We start from the raw sequence: 24299 nt of genomic DNA, 5'->3' as shown, positions 1-24299 counted from the left end.
CTAAGTGAATCCATGGCAGGTACGCAACCAGTGGTCCAATTTCTCAGGCACAGGTCAGGCAAGCATAACCTTTATCCTTGTTGCAGTCTGGCTTCTACAAAGCATCTTGCTAAAAGTCTAAGGACAGGACCCATCAATCTAGTTTGCAAAGCCATGCACTTTTGCTTAACTGTCCTGATCAAGCCTAAAAGAGATAATGGGTCAAGACTGAAGAATCCGACACTGAGAATTTTTAAATGAAGCCGAGCTACACACACGAAACACGAACACTCATTTTAGCATTCTCTCTAATAGCAAAGCTACAAATAATCTAAATAAGGGTCTAGTAAGACAAACTAATCCATTCAAACAGGAAAACTCTGTGGCTGTTAAAGACAATGAGTAGATACGTGTTAACATGGAAATGTCTAGGATGTGCTGGTAAAAAAATACCAAACAGTTAGAAACGCCCCATGGAGGAACGTCATGTATATTCTGGGATCACAAGAAACGTACCAGGGAGGAGTGGGGAACTTTAAGCTAGAGGGCAGTTCTCACTTGTTAAGATACCACATTCTCCTAAGAATTGCATAAGGCTGACTGATCGGGAGCTCGGATGCTTCAAATATATGAACAAAACCAATGAGACATGTTTTCTAAAAACGGTAGGCTTTTTTATTCAGTTAAGAGGTAGACAGATGAACATGGAAGGCTGGCCCATTTAACTCACCCAAAGTTCATATTCCACTGCATTCATCCATCCCGCGCTTCCAGAAATCTTAAAGAAATAACCAAGACTGCCAGAAGGATTTTTCTTCCTACTTCTTCTTAGCAATCATAGTCTGTGAACTGCCTGCAAAGAAGTTACTACTAACTTAAATTTTCACCGTGTCCAAAGAACCTTGTCCTTGTAAGTAAGAAGTTCACGTGTGCCAATAGAACCTGCCCCTGCCGACAGGAGGGCAGGGTACAAATGACTATTTTTCTAGGAGACTACAAGGGAAGCTTCGGTTACGGCGTGTGCTGCTGAGTCCCTGTGCGTGTTGGGGCAGAAGCTGGTGAGACCAACGAAGCAGAGCACACTGTCAAACGGCTCTGAATGGTCGTTTTCAAACGACACAAAACAAACAAACAAACAAACACCACAAGTTATCTTCAGAGACAACATTAAAACATAATGGAATTGAAGCCTGATACAAAAAGTAGAGAAATATGTACAGGAATTCACAGCCCAGAAGGAAAAGGAACCTCAACAGGAACCAGTGGAAACCTGGCTACTTTACATAGCTAATCTTGAGACAAGTCATATTTAGCACAAAAGCAATTATAGCACAAGTAACGCTTCCCTCCCACGGCTCCCAAACTTTAAAGAGACTCCTGTCAGTCTTCTATAACACTGTAATTCATTCTTCAAAGGAACAGGAATGTGTACGGTGGTCCCAAACACTGACCCGAGTTTTCATCTCAAACAGCTTCACCCTCTGAGGATGACGTATTTGAAGACTGCCATGATAGCAGCACTGATAACGCCAGAAATGGGGACTGTGACAAACCAGGCCATAAAAATGTTGCGGAAGAGTCGCCAATCAACAGCCTTTTTGGATCGGAGCCAGCCAACGGACACAACAGAGCCCACCTATGGGAGAAAACAATCAAGGAAACTGGTTACTGAAGTGCCAGTGGCATTTTGTTAAATAGACCCGTGATTTTTAGGTAGGTAAGGAGCCCCAGACTGCCGGACCGATCCACGAAAGCCGGCTTGTAACCAGACGAAGGGCAATATAAAATCCAGTCACGGAATCTGTGCTAACTGGGGTAAAAGAGGGAAAGACAACTCCCTTTTCCCTTCTGAGCTGCTGGAATGTAATGAACTACATTAATAATAATAACAACTGCTTTAATAATAGATTCCTTTAAGTTTTAGGTTTCCCAAAGATTCTAGAGGGAGGCTGCTATTAGACCTAATAGCCAATCACCCGTAGATCTCTCTGGAAGAAGAAGAATGACTCAAAGGCTCCATGATGAACTAACTTAAAAACTCCCTTAAGGAAGCCAGCTTCTTCCTTTCCCTACAGTTACCCTATGGTTATTAGACGGTCATCAAGCCACCTTAGGACTCAGTAAGTTTCTCAGGACTTCAATCCTGAGATGCTCTGAATATATGCTTGCTTCAAATAAACTGCCCTTCCACAAGCCTCACAGACTTGCTACCTCTATGAAAGGGGCTCTTGCACCGTTTGGGGAGAAAATATACTATCTGCTTACATAAAAGTAACAAGACGCTAGAAACTGCGCAACGTGTCTTTACATTCTTAGAGTCAACTCGTCCTGAACTTGTGAGCCCTTCAACACCCCCGCGGTGTAACACCAAATTATCAAAGGAAAAAAACCAAACAACAAAAAGAAAATAATACCTCTCGACGTATCTACCAAAACCACTCAAAAGACACAGTACCTCTCCATTACACTTACTTTACAATGTGTTGTACTGATGGGAAGGCCAATATTCGATGCAATTACTACAGTGAGGGCAGATGCCAGTTCAATACTGAAGCCGCTGTGGACACAGATAGATCACTTGTCAAGAATGGAACTTAAATTCTGGTAAGTTAGCACTACCCCAAAGTTCACACAATCTTGCTGTGCTCTATCCGGTGACGAGAACTCCAGCAACATCTTTAGTTTGCTCTAACTCCTGAAATCTGCTTTAAATCAGGCCCTGAGACTGCTCTTCTCTTTTCCAGCATTTGAGGTTTTAAGGTTTTCTGGAAGCCCATTCTTAAAGCTTGCACTTTTACTTTGAATCTAGTAAACATCAGTGTTGGCTCCGTAAAGACAGAGATAAAAGCCAAATGTACATAGCTAGTAAGCCTTAGCACACACATCTTTCTCAGAAGTTATTCTGTTAAAAAGAGTCCACCGGAGTTGAACAGATAAATTATGTTTAAGGGCCAGACGATAAGGAAAATCTAAAAAGTTCACACCAAAGAGAGAGGAACGTCGTGAACTTATACAAACTTGGTTACTTTATGTAGTACCACGGCACAGTATTACGTATCTTAAGAAAATGAGCATTAACCTAATAAGACCTGCTTTACCAACTTACCTAGAGGGTGTGATTGGTGTCAGATCTTTCCCCATGGTCTGGATAACTCTCCTTCCCCAAACCCATAGACCAATACAGATACCAACACCACCATAGAGCAGAAGCCATATTGGTGTTGCTACTTTTGAGGAAACGTCTCCCGTGTCATAAACCAGATACAAAGCAACCAGAGGACCGATGGCATTGCTGAAAGAAAAAGAGGGCAGGGATGATTTTTCAGGCAAAACTAAAACTTGGCAAGAATCTAGTTGTTAATTGATCTACTAAGTTTTCTAAAGCAAAGCTTTCATTAGAAACTGGTCTTTCTTTCAAAGGAAATAAATGGAACCCCAACACACACAACAGAAGAAAATGAGAGCTCTTCTCAGAGGGGAAACGCCACGCATCTGGTGGCCTGTCTTCCTACAGGCCCAACTAAAGCAAATTTTGGGTTCCAATGAACAGGTGACAAACCACAGAAATAGGATTAACCACCTACAAATTCATTCTAGGGGGCAGTGATTCTATCAAAGAACTGGCTCCCATCTCGATAAAAGGCTTCTCTGTGGAAGATATATGTGTTTATCACCTACAGAAACAAACATATTCTTTGTAATCTCTGAAGAAAAAATTTTTCTTCCTGTTTTTTTAAGTCAATTAATTGCTATTACCTCACCCTTTCTACATTATTCAGTGTCCCACGGGTGGTACAAGTACCAAGGCCGCAAGCAGAGCCTTATAAAGGGATTAGGCGGCTTAAAAACAGCACGAGCAATGCCAAGAATCATAATCGACTGACCTGACGTCATTGCCACCATGGGCGAATGACCCAAAGCAGGCCGTGAGGATCTGCAGGAACTGGAAGAGGAGAGACACTTCTGGTTTGTCCTGGTCACACCATTCTTCTAGAGAGCTGGTGCTTCCTTTTCTGTCGCCCAGACCCATCTCGGCCTTGACACTCATGTCGATCTCGGATGCCGAGTGAATATCAGACACGGCGTTGCAGTAGCTGGTGTAACTGTCCATTCGAATTCGCTTCTTGCCGTCTCCGTTAGGCCACGTCAGCTTCTCCATCTCTTCACCCTTCTGTTCACCTTCTTTGGCACGGAATGAATCCAGGGGCATGCCACAAATTGCCATGGTATAGGAAGTGTAGCTATTGTTGCGCCTCAAGGGTTTGTCGCCAGAGTCTCCCATGCAGTCGCCCACCTTGGCAAGATGTAGCTTGTGGAGCAGCTCTTTGTACAAGCCGGAGTCCTTATGCACCGTGTGATACTGATAGTGGCCGCTGGAGTTTATCTGGTTACTGACAGCTTGATTGAACTGAACTAGGTTCCCATTAGGCAACTGCACTGCACCTGGCCAAGACCGAAAGGTTACACTCAATGCCCAGAGCATCAAGTCCGAACACAGAGCCTCGCAGCAGTACTGCTGACAAAGGGAAACTCGCCTTTCCCCACCCGAGGAAGAGTCCACTCACCGTTCATGGTGCCATCTATGCTGGTTTCCTCTTTCAGGTCCACGCTGGGAAGCCTCTCTCGCTCTGGAGCTTCCTCCAGGTCTCCAAGTTTGAACGAGACCGTTCTCTCCTCCACTGCAGCCCGCAGGGGCCCAGTGGCTGCTGACCCTACCTCTGAGACGGGATTCCTGGTTTCTGTATCACTGAGAGACAACTTTGTTTCTTCACGTTCTTCTTTCAAGCTATTCTTTTTCTCCATTAAGGGGCTTTCAGAAGGACTAGACTTGATTTCTCCTAGAAAAGAAGGATGTTTTTGTTTGGTTTTGACCAAACTAACTTGCTCTACATTTCCCCTTTCCCTCGCTTCAAAAAAAAAAAAAAAAAATCCTTCTCAAAATAAGACCACATGTAAACTTCAGTGAAAAGTCAGGATAATTTTCCTGTCTGCTTTATTTGCCGTATCGCTTAATCTCTCACTTGGGAAGAAACCAGCGATACAAATGCAGAACACCCTATTACTAGGGGTTGCAAAGTTTTTTTCAGTGGAGGGCCAGATGGTAAAAATCTTTTAGGCTCTGTGGACTCTGCTATAAATTCCTGTTCTTTATAGAACCCTTCACAAATGTAGAAACCGTCCTGAGCTTCCTGCTGACCCCTTCTTGAGGGGAAAGGAGCTCAAGCACGGGGCTGACAGATAACTAAACATTCTGACCACATCTAGTGCACGCGCTTTTTAAAAACTGGCCCCACATTTCAGTCTGTGAGCTCAAGCAAAATGACACAGCTCAACGCAGGCAGCTGAAGGTGACTTGAATTTCCACCTCTAGAAAACAAAGACATGCGCCTTATGGTTCCAGGTTCCATGACCAGGTGGGAACGTTTTCTGCCTTTGTACCAATGCCCAGTCTGTTTCCGTGTCCACTCAGGAATCCCGGTCAAGCTACCAACCAGGGTACAGAGCATTAGCAAGACCTGTCTCATCTTCTCCCAGACTGAGGGAGAATCAAGGTCACGAAGTCCTGAAGGCCGCCAGACTAGCGCAGAGCCTCTCGGAGGCTCCTGAACACAGCTGCATGACGCAGCACTCTCCCGGTGCCACTGCAGTCTGTGCAGGCCTGCGCTCTTCAAAGAACAAACTTATGTCACCACCCGAGCATTTGCAGATGAAAAGGGCGGAAAAAGATCCTCTCAAGAGACTTCAAGTAGTAAGGGAAGGAATACAAGATTTAATTAAGACCTATACTGACCAAAATGTATGCCATATTTGATTATACTGAAATACTACATACACTAATGGTCTAAATGATCCCTTCATGACACCCGAAAATGTCTACCTCTGGAATCTGTGCTCCAATTCTGAAAATGAACCAAATCTGAAGTCAGATAATATAGTAGCATAGCTCTGAATATCTGAATCTGAAGGCGCTGGTTTTGGTAAATGTTTCCTGTGAAAATATTTCATACCTACCTTTTATTTTTCATTAAGGTATCCTCATCCTTCTCAATTAATGTAGACTACAACTTCTCTGTATTTATCTAGCATGTCACTGGCAAGTGATCAAGGTACAGTAAAAAAAAGAAAAAATAGATTAAGTGCCTAGCTTGTCCGGCGGCCCAAATAAGGTCAAATACGCCTTATGACTAGGTCTCAGGTCATTTTAAGTTAATAAGAACGTAGTCTGGACAATAAACCTACATCCGCAAATTTCCATGTAAATTTTCTGGCTTTACCAATCTATCCAAGTAGCAGATTTTTACAGACGGCTACACACAAAGAAGCAAGCACAGCATTACTAGTTAAGATTTTCTGCTACAACGTGTTACTTACGTTCAATTTTTCTCTTCATCCTGGGACATACAAAGAACCAGACGATAAGGGCACAGAAAACTGCACATCCCACCGAGATGAGGATGGTACCCCACAGAGGAAGTTTGTCAAAGCCCAGCACTAGGAGATAAAATGGTGCATCTTGAAAACCCCAGGGCAACTGCCCCCCTGTAATAACGTGTCAACCCTCCTCTGGGGACTCTGGGGTTCCCCAAGCCAGCCCGTCACCCTTTATAGCTATTGCCAGCCTTAGGTCCACAGGATTTACTGTGTTCGTGGCTATACAAATCTGGGAGAAAAATCCCATAGCATGTGAAATCCACACCAGTCTGGCCTGCTTTAAACACCTACTAGACTGACATCTCCCAAGCTCCTTCACATACTAGGCTTTTTCCTTTCTTTGCTTCAGAAGACAGATTGCTACACGGAGCAACTGCAACTAGCTATGAAAATAAACGGAAGCTTTCCACTGCCCAGCCTCCAGATGGGAGCGGCCACACCTTATGTTTGCACATAAGATTTTAACGTTAAAAAAGGAAAGTGCCCCAGTCGTCACATTTCTCATACTGATATAATTAGTTCTCTGTGGAAGTTATCACATCCATTGAACGAGCAAAATCCTTTAGAGCAAGATTATCTCTTAGGACGCGTTATCAAACTAAGATACATTTATCTATCAAGGGATAGGAAGAGTTCAAAGGGCTCGTCTTTCACAAAAAGAAAATAGTAGAGTGGTCATCACACTAACAGGCCACATCTTAAACAGAGACATGCCTACTTCTCACATGGCTCAGGGATCATTAACTAGTCACCTGGTTATCACTCAAATGCCAACAGCCTCCAAGCCACTCGTCTATATTTAATGACAGAAGCAAAGCACTAGAGAACACTACTTAAACCTAAAGGATGTTATAATGATCTGTGGTTTATCCAAGAACAGCTTAGTTACTTGGGGTTGTTTTGCATATTAGGAATTACTTACAAAATGGAAATTCTATTGTTCCTCAAAATGATTAGTATTTAAAAATCAGATATAAACCGAGGCCCCTTCAAAACCAAAGTTCTGTGATGACTAAATCTTTCCATTTTAATTCCTGCTATCAATTCTAATCATGCAGTTAGTCACACAAACTAAAATATACATGAAATTTAATCAATCTCTGTATCACAATTTAAATTTGCCTACGTTCCAAGCCAAAAAAGGAAAATGAGACTGGTTCTTTCTTGTAAATGATCGACCAAAGGACAGGACAAAAATACCCACATTCCCTCTTCAAAGACGACTGAAAATGCAAGTTTCTAATTTCACTGAACTATGAGCTTTGCTGCTACCACATAAAACATCAGTGCTTAGAGCCTCACGGAGCCTTTTTTTAGTTTAGCATGAAGAAGCCAATTTAAAACAGAATGGAAAGGCAGCAGGCAAGCTTTCCTTTGCCTGTAGCATTTGGTAAGGAGGCTGGTGTCCCCTAAATCAGATCAATATCCTCATAAAGTTGCCTGATTTCTTTCCTGATTATTCTAACAAAGACATGGTTAAAAATACTTAGCTAACTCCAATTTTGGTCAGTGACTTATTACTTCAGTGAGGTTTACAAAGCAAGTTACAATCCGTCAGTCAGAAATGAAATCAATTTGGTGGGCCACCATGAGCATTTTAAAAAGCTAAAAAGAATACTTGCAAATATGACCGCATAGCACACAGTAAGGTTAAGTAGCTTCAACATACTATCCCAGTTCTCTTTCCCCCTCTCCCCCTCCCTCCCTAAGTATGTGTGTGCTGGGCAGCAATGTACAATGTCTTTCTTCCAGTGTGTCACAACAGTCAAAAGACTGAAAGCCACTGACTTGACGGATCAAAGGCCATCAGGCCAAATGAACCTAGACAGGAAAACTGGCTGATCAAGACATGTACTGTCCTGTCTGACAAGTTACAGGTTATCAATCTTTTTCAATTGCTAAATGAAACACGTATCACAATTTAATCCATGCTTTGCCTTCGTTCCAACATAAAAGTAATCAACATTTCAATCTTTATAGTCTCACAAATATTTTTCCTCTTAGCTGCATGAATTCTTCTTCCAAGTGCACTTAGGGCAGGTGTTAAACATCCCAACTCTTCTCATTCAAGCAGATTCAGGGGAGTAAATTTAGAAACAAAAAGGAGCTCCACTTGGGAGAGAAAAATGAGAATATCCAGCAAACCAGTCCTAAATGACTGATTATCGAAGACCAAGTATAACTAATGACTCTTCAGTAGTCGAGGTAACATCAATTCCGGTATTTTTAGCATAGATAGGAAAGAGGGAGGGAGAAGATCAAATTATCGGTGGATCCTGTGAAGACTAAAGAGTAAAGGTCTGTAGTGATTTAGAATCTGAGCAGGTCTCTTTGGTTGAAAAACTATCTAGGTTAACTCAGCATACACTAGCCTGCAGCCTTCTGAAATGGGCGCAGGCCAGCCACCTTCTAGGAGATTTCAGCCCTGTAAACAGAAAGGGGTAAATTGGGCATTTAATGCAAGGTTTAGAAACCACGTGAAATTCACATTTAGGTATTCTGACGTGCACTTACAAGGCGCTCCAGTGTACATGATGGAAAAGAGGTTGATTCCAACTGTGCAGGCATAGAATACTGGCAAAGCTCGCAGCCCGTTAGGAACTGGATCTGCCTGTAAAACACCATCACCATTAAGCTCCAGATCTTAAAAGCTGTGAAAACTTAACCCATTTCCATAGAACCTTATCAAAGGGCAGCTTCAGGAATTAGTTCCAATAACTATCTCCCCACAGTAGCTTCCAAGGCCAAATGGTCTTTTCCTACATTTGCTCCTGGAAGTTCCCCTACCAAGGCTGATCTCGTCTTCTACATCCATCTGAATTTAAGTTTGTGTTTGCTTTAATGTTTGGGGGTTGGTTAGGTTTTGTTGCCGTTATTGTTTTTTTTTTTTTTTTTTTTGGCTCCGTTGCATCTTTGTTGCTGCGCTTGGGTTTTCTCCAGTTGTGTCGAGCGGGGGCTACTCTTTGTTGTGGTGTGCGGGCTTCTCATTGCGGTGGCTCCTCTTGTTGCACAGCATGGGCTCTAGACATGAGGGCTTCAGGAGTTGTGGCACGCAGGCTCAGTAGTTGTGGCTCGCAGGCTCTAGAGCACAGGCTCAGTAGTTGTGGCGCACGGGCTTAGCTGCTCCGTGGCATATGGGATCTTCCCGGACCAGGGCTCAAACCCGTGTCTCCTGCATTGGCAGGCGGATTCTTAACCACTGCGCCACCAGGGAAGTCCCTGTTGCTGTTATTCTTAACAAGGCTACCTATTACTAGTGACTGGTGATGTCCTGAATAATCAGTTTCAACCCCCAGTGCTCTAAGGTACCTCATGTCCAGATAAAATCTGAGCACACACCTGAAAATGTGCTATATAAGAGAGATCAAGAAACAGACTATGTGATACTACATTTCTTACCTGACTTTATACCTGCAATGACTTCTTAAAAACAAAACATGTAGTAGAGTATACCAGCAACAACCATCTTATCTAGACATTTGATAAATATGCCACAACTAGTGATTTACCAAAGTGCTAAGATAAAAATCAATCGTATACTAGGTCACCTCCTCATTTAACAGACCGTGCCAAGCACTAAAATGTGGGAGTGAATGAGACAAAGTTCCTGCTCTCACAGAACTGACATTTACATTCTAGTACAGAATCACTCTATGAAGAAAAAAGAAGGGGAAGGAGGCCGTGATGGAAGGAGGCGCACACTTTAATTCTTGGGGGTGGTGCGGGAGATACTCCAAAGACCATCAGTGGAACAAAGACACAAATGTGTTAGGTCAACAAGCCATAAGCCAGGTACACACGCAGGGGTAGAAAAAGAGCAGCCAGAGAGCAGGCTACCTGGAGGGCAGAATATCCCAGAGACATCAGAAAGTACAAAGACCCTGAGGCAAACACTTGAATTGTCTGAGGAACAGCAAGGAGGCCAGTGTGACTGGAAACAAGAGTTAAAAACAAGAGCACAGATCTGAATACATGGGAAGGCTAAACTTTAAAGGTGTGGTTAGCCCAAAGGTTTAGTGCTATCCTGAATCACAATCCAATGGAAAATCTTGGGGAGGAATAGACAAGGAGAAGAATCAAATACATCAGAAGAGTGACGTAATGGCTTAAGATCAAGGAAACGGAAAGTAGAGGTGCCATTCCAAATCAGCAGAGATGGGCCCTCGACAAAAACCACTCCGAATATTACCTTCCCTATCCGGAGTTTAAGAGAATGCTACAGGTAGGGAATTGGTCAAAACAAAAATAGCCAATAAAACCTAAGCATCAGGGCTTCTCTGGTGGCGCAGTGGTTAAGAATCCACCTGCCAATGCAGGGGACACAGGTTCAAGCCCCGGTCCGGGAAGATCCCACATGCCGCAGAGCAACTAAGCCTATGCGCCACAACTACTGAGCCTGCGCTCTAGAGCCCACGAGCCATAACTACTGAGCCCGCATGCCATAACTACTGAAGCCTGCGTGCCTAGAGTCTGTGCTCCGCAAAGAGAGAAGCCACTGCAATGAGAAGCCCGCACACGACAACGAAGAGTAGCCCCCGCTTGCTACAAGTAGAGAAAGCCCACGTGCAGCAACAAAGACCCAACGCAGCAAAAAATTAATTAATTAATTAATTAATTAAAAACAAACAAACAAACAAAAAACTCATCATCTCTGAGTAACTCAACCATGCGGGTCCCACCCCAAGGGTAGTCGGTAAGGTTATGAACCTGAGGTGTATATACATTTTTCTTCTAAGAACTATCTGTGCTTTTAAGAAATTCTCCAAGGAACCTAAGACCACCCCCCGAAATCAAAATCCATAAGGGTTCTAGACATTTGTGGGGGCTTCTCTTTCTCCCTTTTGCTACCTCCAAATTCCTCTTAGCCACTTCCCAAGGAGGTAACCAGGGCTAACATTTTATTGAATGTTTACCACCGTATGACTCACCTAACACTTAAAACTTTACCTATAAGTAAATATCTCATCGTCCAGTTATATGGGATGGGAAAGGGGGTCTTCATAACCCATTTTCAACCATAATAGTTCATTTTTTATACATCGGACATTCCAGTAAACTAAAGAAAAAAGTTCCTGAGTTTGAAAAGATGCCCTATATATATTTAATGAGATTCCTGACAGAAGGGAGAATGCTGAAAGGCCCACTTTCTTTGACTAGAATTTAAACACTCAACAGGAAAACTCCCTTTTCCCCCTATTCCTTGTTTATTGTCCCAATCCTTAACCTCCACTCTGCTTTTTCCTACTAGACTACCCAACACCCTTGGAACATTCAGAAAATTGAAAATTTTTAAAAGCACTTTTAATGTTAATTTCCAAAACAGAATCTTTAGTTGGAAAGTATCTTAATGGTCAAATATTTAGATTTTAACAGCCAAGACCACCAAAGGTTACTAGTGTAAAGATGTTTTCTTGAGACTTAAAATCTAACAGTAACCAGAAATATTCAGCCTCATCACCTAAAAATTCATCTGTTATTGGTAGATTAAACACAAGAGTATGTGCCTGCCTGTGTGTGTGTGTGCGGGTAGATTCTCAAAGTCCATATTGAATAGTTTTAAACACTATTCCAATCATTCTTTTTTTTTTTTTTTTTAATATTTATTTATTTATTTTGGCTGTGCCGGATCTTAGTTGCGGCACACAGGATCTCTTAGTTGTGGCATGCGGACTTCTTAGTTGCGACATGCGAACTCTTTAGTTGCAGCATGCGTGCGTGATCTAGTCCCCTGACCAGGGATTGAACCCGGGCCCCCTGCACTGGGAGCACAGAGTCTTACCCACTGGACCACCAGGGAAGACCTATTCCAATCATTCTTGATCATGTCCATCCTCATACCCCATGAGGAATATATAATTAAGAAGTTCATATATCTAACTTAAGGTCTCTAACTGAGGATAAAAATGCCTGGCATGCATTCCCCAAATGAGAGTTCTGGGGACCTGAAAATCCCACTTTGCACCTGAAAGCACGACCATTCCTCCTCCAGAAAAGAAGTTTGTTTTGGCTTGAGACACACAAAGCCTCTCCAGAATCGGAACAATCTGTCTCTCAATAATCCACAAAGACCCGGTGTAAACCTTTATGAGCACAAATCCATAACAGGGGATCCCAGCAATCCTCCTGCTTCTCTGGTAAGGAGCAAGCTATACAGCTCTAGAAGGACGAAGAGTTCTGATCCCCGACTACTACTAAGCCTCAAATGGAAGCATCACATTATCACATTCCACAGCTGTGGGGAGTAGGAGGGTAGGTGCTATTCACTACCCGCTTGCTAAATAAGACAATGCCAAACTTTGAGTCCGTTAATATCAACCAACTGTTTACTCTCAAATTATACCAAGCTATAGAGGTTTCAAGTTTTCAAAGTGTTACGCTGCTATCTTTTGCCAGACGCAGGCCATGGTAAATACTGATTAGTGAGTCACTTTACCAGTTACTGAATTTCTATAGAAAAGTACGTATCCTTCCCTAGAGAAGCTTAGAACTAGACCAAACAAATGGCTCTGAATACATTCTTACCCCTTGGGATTAAGCTACCTATCTCCCTTCGCTCAGATTTCTTCAGTTCAGAAGAATTTTTAAGAACTTACAATGGACCGTTAAGAGCCGTTCACCTCAGGAAAAGGACAACTTTGTTTCCTGAGAAAAAAGCATTTATTCTTACTGTAACTCAGTCCAACGACAACATCCCTTGTTGTCTACATTTATTTTGGAGCCAGCATCAGACTTCTTGATTAGAAAAAAATGCTATCAGGTCCCTCAAAAGGGATTTTCAAATGGACAGGAAATTAAATGGCTGTCTGGAATTTTTTTTTTTTTTGCCAAGAAAAACAAAACGAGAATTACCTTTACTGGTTCCTTTTTACCTATTCTGAGCTATTAGAGTCAAGTCACTGTGAGAGGTAGGGTGTCCACCATGAAGCTTACAAGCTGGTTTGATAATCAACACTCTCTACAAATAACTATGTGGGGACCCAAAGGACTCCGCTTGAAGTGGCAGCAAAGAAGAAGTCACCCAGGACACTGATTCGTTGAACCCTAAGCTTACAATGCAGACTGGCCTGCATATGATGGTGATTCGAGGTAGTGATCTGCATACAGGTAAACAAAGCCACTCCAGATACATTTCCTTAATTTTTTCTTTCAGTCTCGGCACACTATAGTGTTCAATTTTTCCTTCCCAAGTGACTTCTTGGGTATTGAAAACCTGCCTCTTTCAGAAAATTCAACATACGAGAGGTATACAAAACAAAGAATTTTTCTAACTTTCCAAGGCCACGCTCCTACACACCGATCACATTTGCAATAATGCTACCGGTTTGAACACCACCGAGTGTGGCTTAGTACAGGTCATGGGGGGAGAGAAAGATTACCTTACGGAGGATGAATGCACGAACAAGGAAGAATAAAATTCCAGACATAATACCAGAAAGCAGCGGTGAGACGAACCAAGACATCACTGGAATAGAACACATTAAGAAAAAAATGTCAACTAATGGAAATCAGGAACCAAAACACACTTTAAATTTTAGTCCTCTCTTTTCAAAACTTTAGCCCGTCCCTCCAATTTTACACCATTTTCTCCCATACACAACGCCATGGTAACACCACAAGAAGAATAAAAAGCCTTTTAGAATTAAACATACCAATTTTTATCAGTTCTGACCACTTGACCCCCTCCTGCCCCTTCGCCACCAGGGAGAAACCAATGGTTGCACCAACGATACAATGGGTTCCAGAAATGGGAAGCTTCAAAAACGAAGCCACTAGTTGCCACACAGCAGAACCTGAAACACATCAAGTTTTATTAAGTACGTGACAAAAGTGACAAATTCCATTATGTACGAAGTGCATATTACTGAATGTAATAATCTGAATCAAGGCAGAGCACAAGAATGGAACTACCCATGATAAGAATTTCCTCACCCGCCACTATCAGGACAATACGAATAAAAAACTTACCAAACATCGCACTGACAGAGCCGGCCATCAGCAGCTCTTGTGTCGAGTTGTACATCTCCACGTCAATCAAGCCCTTCCTGATGGTTTCGCTCACTTTGGCCCCCAGCAGGACGGAGCCCACTGTCTCAAAGATACTAGCTAGGATGCAGGCTTGCTTCAGGGTCACTACACCTGATCCCACGGCTGTACCAAACGAATTTGCTACATCATTGGCTCCCACGGAGAATGCCAGGACAAATGCAATAATGAAGCCCAGGACGAGCATCCATAGGTAGTCCACCAATGGACCAGAAGCGGCAGTAGCAGCAATAGTAGTGGCAATCAGCGTTGCCATGGTAGATGCCATTCTCTAGAGTAGTGGTTCTTTAATTAATCAGAGAATTACTGAGCGGTTTTCGAGATGTGTAAACAGAATATGAGGTATCAAAAATGCTATAATAAATAATATATATTATATAAAATTAAATACTGTAAACTACGGCACAGAAACCGAGCTGGGGAGTTACTGCTATACGCTGCGTATGGGCATCTGTTGTCTGGGGTTTCTTTGGCTCTGGAGGGCTAGAAGCACGGAGCAGAATTCCATGGCGGAGAAGAGAAAGGACGCAAGTTCATCCTGGAAGGGGGGATGGATAACAATAGCAGCGCGCCCTTGCGGTCCCGCACCCCGCGACGGCCCACCGGGACTGGGGGCCCCGGCCGTGCCCGCCGCCCGCGATCCGGTGTCCCGCACCCCAAGCAGAACGCGCCGGGCGGCGGGCACGTGGCGCAGGGGACCACCTCGGCCCGCGCGCGCCCAGCCCGGCCCCCGCGCCGCCGGCCCGCGCGCGCCCTCCCCGCGAAAAGCGGAAAAGAGCCGTTCCCGCGCGCGCCTCCCGGGGACCGCCAAAAAGGCCCGCGGGCGGGCGGACGGGGTGGCATGGGGTGGGGTGGGGGAGGGAGGCGGGTAGCGCCGAAAGCAGAACCCCACCGCGCCGCCGGCCCTGGCCCAGCCGGCCAGCCCCCGCGCCGCCGCGTCCGCGCCGGGCCCCGGGGAGAAGAAAGAGCCTTTCCAAGGTGGCGCCGCCACTCACCAAAGGAAACGAGGGGCCGAGTGGGAGACGAGGTCCAGGCTGCGGCGGCGGGCTAGGGCCACGGACGCACGCACCTGCTGTCGGCGAGCACACGGCCTGGCCTAGGGCGGAGGCTCTGGGGATGGCTCGGCGGGGCTGGCAACCCACCCAGGAAGCAGCCGCGGACGCCTCAGCAGCCGAGAAGGAAAAGCACTCAGCACGCGACGGCAGCCATCACTCCAGCAGCGCACTCCGCCGGCCTCTACTTATAGCCGTCGCCGCGCACCGCGTGACCAGCCGCGCCTCGCGCCGCCCAGGAGCCCCGCCCCCGGGATGACGCAGCCCCAGCCAACCCGGCGGCCCGGCCGGATGAGCCCGACCGCGGCGATCATTGGCCCGCCCAGCGCCGGCGGCCACGCCCCCAGAGGGGAGCCTGTCCACGTGGGGAGGGCCGGTCCCCTCCCTGCGGCCTTGCCCTGGTGTCCTGGCACCTTCTGGCCGCCCCTGCTGGTTAGCGGCGGAGGCCGCGGGGCACCCTCACCCTGCCGCTGGAGGTCGTCAAGCGGGGATTGTAGAGGCCGCGACCAAGGTCATAGTTCTTCCCGCGCGAGCCCAGTTTTACGGAGCTGGCCGCGCCTCAAGCCGCACTTTCAGCGCACTTGCGACCTGCCGCATCCGGAGGCCACACCTGGCCGAGTTCCCTCCCTCCCGTCCTCCCGGTGACGCTGCAAGAGAGCTCGCGCTCCGGGGCTCCGAATCCATTCCCGGCACGTTGTCGCACCTGTGACTTGCCCTTGGCCAGACAGGCACTGTCCCTCGCCGGGGGAGGGAAAGGGCTCACGTGGTCGCTTTACTCCAGCAGTCATGCACTTGGGTGAAAACAGACTGAGCAGTCACGAGAACCAGGTCGTCGCCCAGTTATGGCGCAGAGCCCCAGGGCGGCTGCGAGTCGTCAGTTTCCCCGTGGCAGAGCTGCGTTTTCTGCGCCGCAGCTGTGGCGCGTGGGGAAGGACACTGCTCCGGATTCAAATTCTGACTCCTGCTCGCTGCAGCGTGTCACCTTGAGCGACTTCCAGATCTCTCTGACTGCGCTCTCAGGAATGTAAATTGTTAACAATCCCTACCTACCTGGTAGCGGGGATTAAGTGAGTTAACGTGTGTGAATGTGACTAGAACTCAGTAGGAGTTCAGTGAATGCTAATTTCGTCTTGCTCTTTCCGTGAATATTCCTGTTTTAGAATGTAGAAAAGGTTGTAAGGGTGTTCTCTTTGCATCCCGGAAGCTTTCCTATTTTGAGACAGATGGATTTCTGGTCCCCCTACGTGGTATATAATGTAGTTTTGACATTAGTGAGATTTGCTCTGCACATTTAGGGGCATTTCACTATCTGGCTTAAGTTCAAGACGAACCAGTCATGCCAAGGGAGATTAAGGTCATGGTCTCTTGTCAGAGTTGTAGTGCGATTAAAGAATTCCCAACAGAAATATTTACCAGGCTTAGAATGTTCTGGAGCCCTCCCCACCTTCTGCCGTCTCTAGCAGCTGGGCACTGATTAGCAGGAACGAAGACGCTGTAAATCGTTGCTATGTCCGGGTCATCTATGGAGGCGTAAACTCCACCGGAGTATCCTCTGACCTGCCTAGAAAATCTGGTGGAGTTATATGAGTTACTTACAAAGCTCTAAGTCCAAAGGTCATGTCCAAAAAAAAGAAAGTGCGTGTCCAGGAGCACTGACCCTGGGGTGCAAATCTGATGTAATTCTGACACCTTAAATTGTACTCCTCCTTCCACCTTTACTTCATTTCAAGGTTATGAAAAAAAAATAAAGGACTGGTCTGTTAAAGGTCCTTAGTGTTCTGCCATTGAAAACGATAATTTTCAAAGCAGTTATTAAGGCAATTGCCTGGAACTTTTCCCAGTATGTGTTTTTTGCATTCTGTCCATTATGTCTACTTTTGCTGGTCTGTGGTACTAGCTCTTTAAGTGGGCAAACACTTGCTGGACAATGTCTATTGAAGGCCGTGGGGCAGCCGTGGGGCATATCTATCAAGGCAAGAGCACAGTCCAGGCCTCCTGGGGTGGGTTGAGGAGAGTGCCAGGGCAGAGATTCAGGAGATTCCCCCTGCGACACAAATGAATTCTGTGAACATCTTCAGGCTCTAGAAGGGTTCTACCCTTCCTCCTTAGGAGGACACTCAGAGTGAACCAGGCTGTAAAAGGACCTGGGGGGTTGAAGGCCGAAGGCCGTGCGGGGGCGGGGGGGGGGGGTCCTGGCTGCCTCACCTGGGGAGAGAGGATCTGTGGGGTACAGCCCTTAGAGACCTGGACTTACCATGGTTGGGACGCCTTATCCTCCCATTAGGGAGAAGAGCTAGGGCTCTGCCTATGGAGAGAAGTTACAGTGCCTTGGAAATGCAAAAAGATGGAAAAAATGAGGACCACCAATTCACACACAAATGGCGCTGGTTCTGACCTTACGGCTGAACACAGGAAAGAGGGCAGAGATCCCAATGATAATGTTTCTCTGTTAGAATCAAGGCGTTCTCTGTTAGAATCTCGGACCCTAGGGAAGCCAGTTGGTCTAGTGGTTTAACGTATGGACAATAAAGCCGAACTGCCTGCTCTGCTACTCACTAGTCACATGACCATGGGCAAGTACCTTCTATGCCTCAGTTTCCTCATCTGTAAAGGGGAGAGGTTAAGAGTTGCTACTTCCTAGGGCTGTTGTGAGGACTCAATCAATGTACATAAAGTCCTCTGAAAGGATGTCTACTCCGTGGCTGGTGTGATCTGGGCACTCTTACTGAATTCAGTATCTAGCTGAAGGCCTACTGTGCAGAGCTCATGTTTAAAAGGAACTGTGTGTCACATGGCAGAGTTGCCATCCAGGCCACGCTCTTTCAGACTTCTCCCATTGCTGATAAAGAATGGGGGGCCACGAGAAACTGGGGCCCTCTGCCGGGGCCCTGGCGTGGTGGGATGGGGTATAGTTTGTGTCTCAGGGCACATGAGTGGGCTTGCTGGCCTAGGAGTGAGAGGCCTGGCCTGGCTCAGACCCTGACCGCCCCCAGGATCTTTGGTGAGTCCCTGCCACAGAGCCCAGGAGCTTAAGGGTCCCTTACCCACCCTCACCTCAAAGAGAATTGAACAGGGAATTCCCTGGCAGTCCAGTAGTTAGGATTCTGTGCTCTCACTGCCGAGGGCCCAGGTTCGATCCCTGGTCAGGGAGCTAAGATCCCACAAGCCATGCAGTGCAGCCAAAAAGAATTGAACAAGACAGCCTGCCGTGTGCCGCTGAACAGCAACCTGGGCACTATGGGTTTGGAGTTTTCTTGGAGATGCTTCCATCTCTCACTGACTCCATGGGTGGAGTTAAATTGTAGAGAGCTGGGAAAGCTGACCCACCAGCCCCTCCAGACCTGCAGAAGCATGGACAAAAGGAAGAGGCAGTACCACTTCTGCACTTTCTGAGCTCAGAGACGCTTGCAGTCAGAGAAATGCATCTGAGGTCACCATTCACTGAGCAGGAAGGAAGCCTCCTGGAAAGGGTCTGCTTGGAGGAGGGGGGACTGCAGTGGGGAATGGGAACACTGTGGAGCCAGACTGGGATCCAAGGAAGTTTCAGAGGCCATCCATTAGGACTTGGATGGGAGAGGGGAGAGGAACATTCAGGGAGAAGAAGGTGGGAGCCTTTGAGTAAAGGAAAACCACCTCTTCTCTACCCACCACTCCCCTCCACTCGACTGCAGTCACAAATGAATGAAGTAGTGGTAATATCTACCCCGTTTACTCTGCGCCAGGCAGTTTCAGATGCTCTGCGTGCATTAGCTCACGTGATGCTCTAATAAACCTGTCTTGACGTACTTTTACCTTATTTTACAGACGAAGAAACTGAGACACAGAGAATGAAGCAACAGTTAAACCAGTGAAGAACCCCACAAACTTCGAGTCTTTAAGTGCTTTTTCCCTGGCTGTCAGTAAGGGCAGAGGCAAATAGGATGCCCTTAGGTGGTAACTCTTCTTTTCACTTAACCCGTTTACTTCCCCCTTCTTTCCTCTTTATTTTTGTTAACTCTGTTGCTTTTACAGCCTGTACTTTAAGCCTCTTCCAACCCTGCCAGAATAGAAAAGGGCATTTCTAGGAGACCTGACTTCAAGATTGCCCTCCCGGGCTTCCCTGGTGGCGCAGTGGTTGAGAGTCCGCCTGCCGATGCAGGGGACACGGGTTCGTGCCCCGGTCCGGGAAGATCCCACATGCCGCGGAGCGGCTGGGCCCGTGAGCCATGGCCGCTGAGCCTGCGCGTCCGGAGCCTGTGCTCCGCAATGGGAGAGGCCACAGCAGTGAGAGGCCCGCGTACCGGAAGAAAAAAAAAAAAAAAAAAGATTGTCCTCCTTTTCTCTAGAGTAAGAAGAGGCAGGAAGTCAAAGCACATATTCTTCCCAAAAAGAAAGTTGATGCAATGGCCTGACCATGTCTTATAGTTGCTGAAAACTCTGTTCTCTTTCAGACTTCTCAAGAAAAGAAACATGGGGGAGTTACCTGGTGGCCTAGTTGTTCGGATTCTGGGCTTTCGCTGCTGTGGCCTGGGTGCAATCCCTGATCGGGAAACTGAGATCTCATGCAAGCTGCTTGGCGCAGCCAAAAAAAAAAAAAAAGAGAGAGAGAAAAGAAAGAAAGGGAACCTGCCTTGTACCCAGCTATAGTCAATACCTACAGAAATAGGTTCAAAATAATGATTCAAGTAAGGACCACACATCACCATCCCACCACCACACTCCCACCTGCTGTGAATGTGGCTGGCTTCCATCGTCAAATATTTCCTCACTCCCCATCAAACAGGACTGGCCACCCAGTATCCGTGGCTCTGCCCCCACGAGGTCCAGGGACAGTTCCGGAGAGAGAGGGAATGTAGGGGAGGGACGCTTTCAAACACCCACACAGACAAGCTCTGATGTGGAGAGCTGCCTCAGGCCAGCATCCCACAGCCATAAAGAGCTGGATTTTGTTTGGCCCAGACAAACGGGTCAGTCTGTTCCTCTGCCAACACAAGGGGTGGGGGACTAGTCCACCCACTCCAGACTTTATGTGCCTCCTTCCGACTGCTCATCCCTGGTCTCTTCCCTTTGGTTTTGAGTTCACACACTTGGGCGTGTTGTGGCATAGGACCCAGACAGAGGGGGCAGCACCGAAGACCCAACGCAGCCAAAAAAAACCAAAACGAAACAACAACAAAAAAGAATTCCTATTTATCAGATTTGCATTCTATTTAGTTCACAAACTGTGGTCACTAAAAAAACGATCAAGCCCTTTGTTCCTGGACACTTCTTCAGAAAGGCCTCTCTGGAGACCTCACCCTGGACTCCATTTTCCCCAAGGCCCAACTTTCTCAGCTCTTACCAGGAAAGCACGGAAGAAAGGCAACTTGCTGGAAACTCAGGAACTGTATGTAACGACACTTCTGTGGCAGAAGGGACAAGGGGTCAGCTCGCTGTCACCGTGCCCCTGGACACATGGCTTTAGGCTGAGAAAGTGAGTGGGCGGCAGGACGTGAGTCATCCACACAGCCCTCCCACAGACTGGGTAGAGGGTAATGGCCTCAGACGCTCCATTGCTTCCGCAGCTCTTCATTCTTTCACTTGTTGAACAGAAGTCTAGTATGGATCTGGCAGAGCAACAAGATTGACCAGCCCTCGCCCTCACAAAACACAAACTCCTTACACCCAGAATTTCACACCGAGGACCAGCCCTGAGCACAACAGCCGAGAAGGCAAAGTCAACCTTCCACCCGCCTCAGACCTCCCACTCCTGTTCCAGCCCACACAGCTCATCATCCAGGTCACTCTGATTCATCGTTCTTCTCTCAGCTGACATCTCCAGAGCACAGGAGGCTGCCCCCTGCTCTCCATGGGCATCCCCCAGCTGGCTCAGGGTCCCTCACTCATCTGATCCCCTCAGCAAGAGAAAGCTCTGCAAGAAGAGCCTGCCAGGGCTCAGTGGGTACAGCTGGAGAAAAAGCTGTCTGTTAGGGGAGCGACCGGCCCCGCAGGCCCAGAAATTCAGATGTTTGGGGGCTCGGAGGGGCTTCAGCTGTTGGGAACTGCCTCACGGGAGACTGAGGTTCTAACAAAGCCCAGTTTCTTCGTTTTCAGTGGGGAGATCCATTTCCAATTTCCCTCTGCCTAGAGCCTTGCTTCTCCAAGTGTGGTCTGCAGACCAGCAACAAAGGAGCTGGCAGAACCTCAGGCCCACCCCAGACCTGCAGAATCAGAATCTGCATTTAAAAAAATTTGTTATTGAAGTATAGTTGATTTACAACGTTGTGTTGATTTCTGCTGACCAGCAAAGTGATTCATTTATACATACACATACATTTTTCATATTCTTTTCCATTATGGTTTATCACAAGTTATTGAATACAGTTCCTTGTGCTATACAGAAGGACCCTGTTGTTTATCCATCCTATATATAATAGTTTGCATCTATTAATCCCAAACTCCCAACCCTCCTCCCACCCCACTTGGCAACCACAAGTCTGTTCTGTATGTAGAATCTGCATTTTTAACAAGGTCCACATGGGACTCATAGGCACGTTACAGTTTGAGAAGCAATTACAAGAAGAATAATGATTCTTGTTATCTGGACAGTTTGGAAACAATACGTTAATACCTTCCTTTTCAGTCGGATGTTGAAAAGCCACCACTATTTTCTATTTTAAATCTGATCTTCCTGAGCAAGCACTCCGAGCATTTTAGCTAAGGGGTAGTTCAGCACCTAGGCTGACTATCTGAAATGAATCCTGCTCTACCATTTCCCTGCTCTGACCTTAGGCAAATTACCTCGCTTCCCTGTGCCCCACATTCCTCCTCTGTAAAGTGGAGATAATAGGGTTGTTATAAGGATTAAATAAGTAAAGTGCTTGGCGCATACCTGGCATTTAGCGAGCACTCAATACACTTGGATACGAATTGGATTTGGGTGTCCCCCAATTTTCTATATACTGCACTTACCATCTGTTAAGATGAAATGCTTCTGGAGTTGGTGGTCTCATCCACTATGCACAGATGCTTCCTAGTTTTCTTTCTTTTTTTAAAAAAATATTTATTTATTTGGGCTGCACTGGGTCTTTGTCGCGGCTCGCGGGATCTTCATTGCAGCCTGCAGGATCTTTTAGTTGCAGCATGTGCACTCAGTTGCGGCATGCATGCGGAATCTAGTTCCCCGACCAGGGATCGAACCCGGGACCCCTGCATCAGGAGCACGGAGTCTTCCCCATTGGACCACCAGGAAAGTCACTGCTTCCCAGTTTTCTTTTCTAAAAGTGACTTTATTCCTGCGGGCAACCTACTGTTACCCCCGAATATATTCATTTCAGGACTGTCCAGTTAACTTATTCCATACCCGCCATCTGCAGGGAATTGAACTTTTTCACCGTGACCTTGGATAATGCCTCTGACGATGATTTCTGAAAACCTTGAATATTTGTGTAGGGCTCTTACCCTCCAGGTACCTTCAAAAGCATTGTTTCATCTTCACAACTGTGTAATGTAGGCAGAACAAGTATTATTACCCTACTGTACAGGGAAATGAGAATCTGAGAGCCCATGGCCACACGGTAAGTGGTGGAGCAGGGCCTGGAATGCTGGCTGGTACAGGATGCCCTGGTAGGCCCTGGATGAATGACTCAAAACCCAGCGTTCTTCCCACCACCCAGGGTTGCCTCCAATGTAAACCAGAGGAGCAACTTTCAGGGGTGAGGCTTTCAGGCCAGATAAGGGAGAGAGAGCAAAAGGAGAGACCTCTGTTCCATTGTCCCCATAAGAATTCATATTTGGACTTCCCTGGTGGCGTAGTAGTTAAGAATCCACCTGCCAATGCAGGGGACACGGTTTCGATCCCTGGTCCAGGAAGATCCCACATGCTGCGGAGCAAGTAACCCCGTGCACCACAACTACTGAAGCCTGCGCGCCACAACTACTGAAGCCTGTGTGCCCAGAGCCCGTGCTCCACAACAAGAAAAGCCACTGCAATGAGCGGCCTGCGCACCACAACGAAGAGCAGCCCCCGCTCACCGCAACTAGAGAAAGCCCCCCGCGTAGCAACGAAGACCCAACGCAGCCAAAAAAAAAGAATTCATATTTATCAAATTTGCATTCTGACTATTTAGTTCGCAAACTGTGGTCACTAAAAAAACAATCAAGCTAAATAATACGTTCAGATGTTAAAAACTACACCATACATGGTGGGAGTGTAAATTGGTGCAGCCACTATGGAGAACAGTATGGAGGTTCCTTATAAAACTAAAAATAGAGCTACCATATGATTCAGCAGTCCCACTCCTGGGCATATATCCAGAGAAAACCATGGTTCGAAAGGATACATGCACCCCAATGTTCATTGCAGCACTGTTTACAACAGCCAAGACATGGAAGCAGCTTAAATGTCCATGACAGATGAATAGATAAAGAAGATGTGAAAAAAAAAAAGAAAAAAAAAAGAAAAAAAAAAAAAAGAAAAAAAAAAGAAAAAAAAAGAAAGAAAAAAAAAAAAAAAAAAAAAAAAGAAGATGTGGTACATGTATACAATAGGATATTACTCAGCCACTAAAAAGAATGAAATAGTGCCATTTACAGCAACATGGATACCTGAGATTATCATACTAAGAGAAGTAAGTCAGACAGAGAGAGACATATCATATGATTTCACTTATATGTGGAATCTAAAAAGAAAAAACTGGTACAAATAAACTTATTTACAAAACAGAAACAGACTCACAGACTTAGAGATTGAACTTATGGTTACCAAGGGGGGAAGGATGGGGGGAAGGGATAGCTTGGGAGGTTGGGATTGACATGTACACATTGCTATATTTA

The 24299-nt window shown here is 46.2% G+C and overlaps 1 protein-coding gene across 4 annotated transcripts; it reads right to left on the bottom strand.

Moving 5' to 3' along the window:
• Positions 1–631: 631 nt before the first annotated feature.
• On the bottom strand, positions 632–16697 carry SLC20A1 (solute carrier family 20 member 1). 4 transcript variants are annotated; one of them, XM_022599158.3, is made up of 11 exons: positions 16210–16697; positions 14377–14992; positions 14061–14201; positions 13788–13873; positions 8926–9022; positions 6352–6471; positions 4545–4817; positions 3864–4422; positions 3086–3271; positions 2452–2536; positions 632–1615 (listed from the first exon to the last, which is right to left on the bottom strand). In XM_022599158.3, the coding sequence occupies exons 2-11, from the start codon at positions 14720–14722 to the stop codon at positions 1454–1456; spliced, it is 2055 nt and encodes a 684-aa protein (XP_022454866.1). In that variant the 5' UTR covers positions 14723–14992; positions 16210–16697; the 3' UTR covers positions 632–1453. The 4 variants fall into 4 exon arrangements, with proteins under 4 accessions (XP_022454866.1, XP_022454867.1, XP_089778936.1 ...); XM_022599159.3 differs by lacking the exon at positions 16210–16697 and adding an exon at positions 15450–15686; XM_089922810.1 differs by lacking the exon at positions 16210–16697 and adding an exon at positions 15524–15686.
• Positions 16698–24299: the final 7602 nt, after the last annotated feature.

The sequence above is a fragment of the Delphinapterus leucas genome, chromosome 13 (assembly GCF_059928025.1).
Source record: "Delphinapterus leucas isolate spDelLeu-1000000601 "Yukka" chromosome 13, BTC_Dleu_Yukka2, whole genome shotgun sequence".
Classification (NCBI taxonomy): Eukaryota; Metazoa; Chordata; class Mammalia; order Artiodactyla; family Monodontidae; genus Delphinapterus; species Delphinapterus leucas.
The sequence above is the reverse complement of the archived record's forward strand: the minus strand, read 5'-3'. Positions and strand labels throughout refer to the sequence as shown.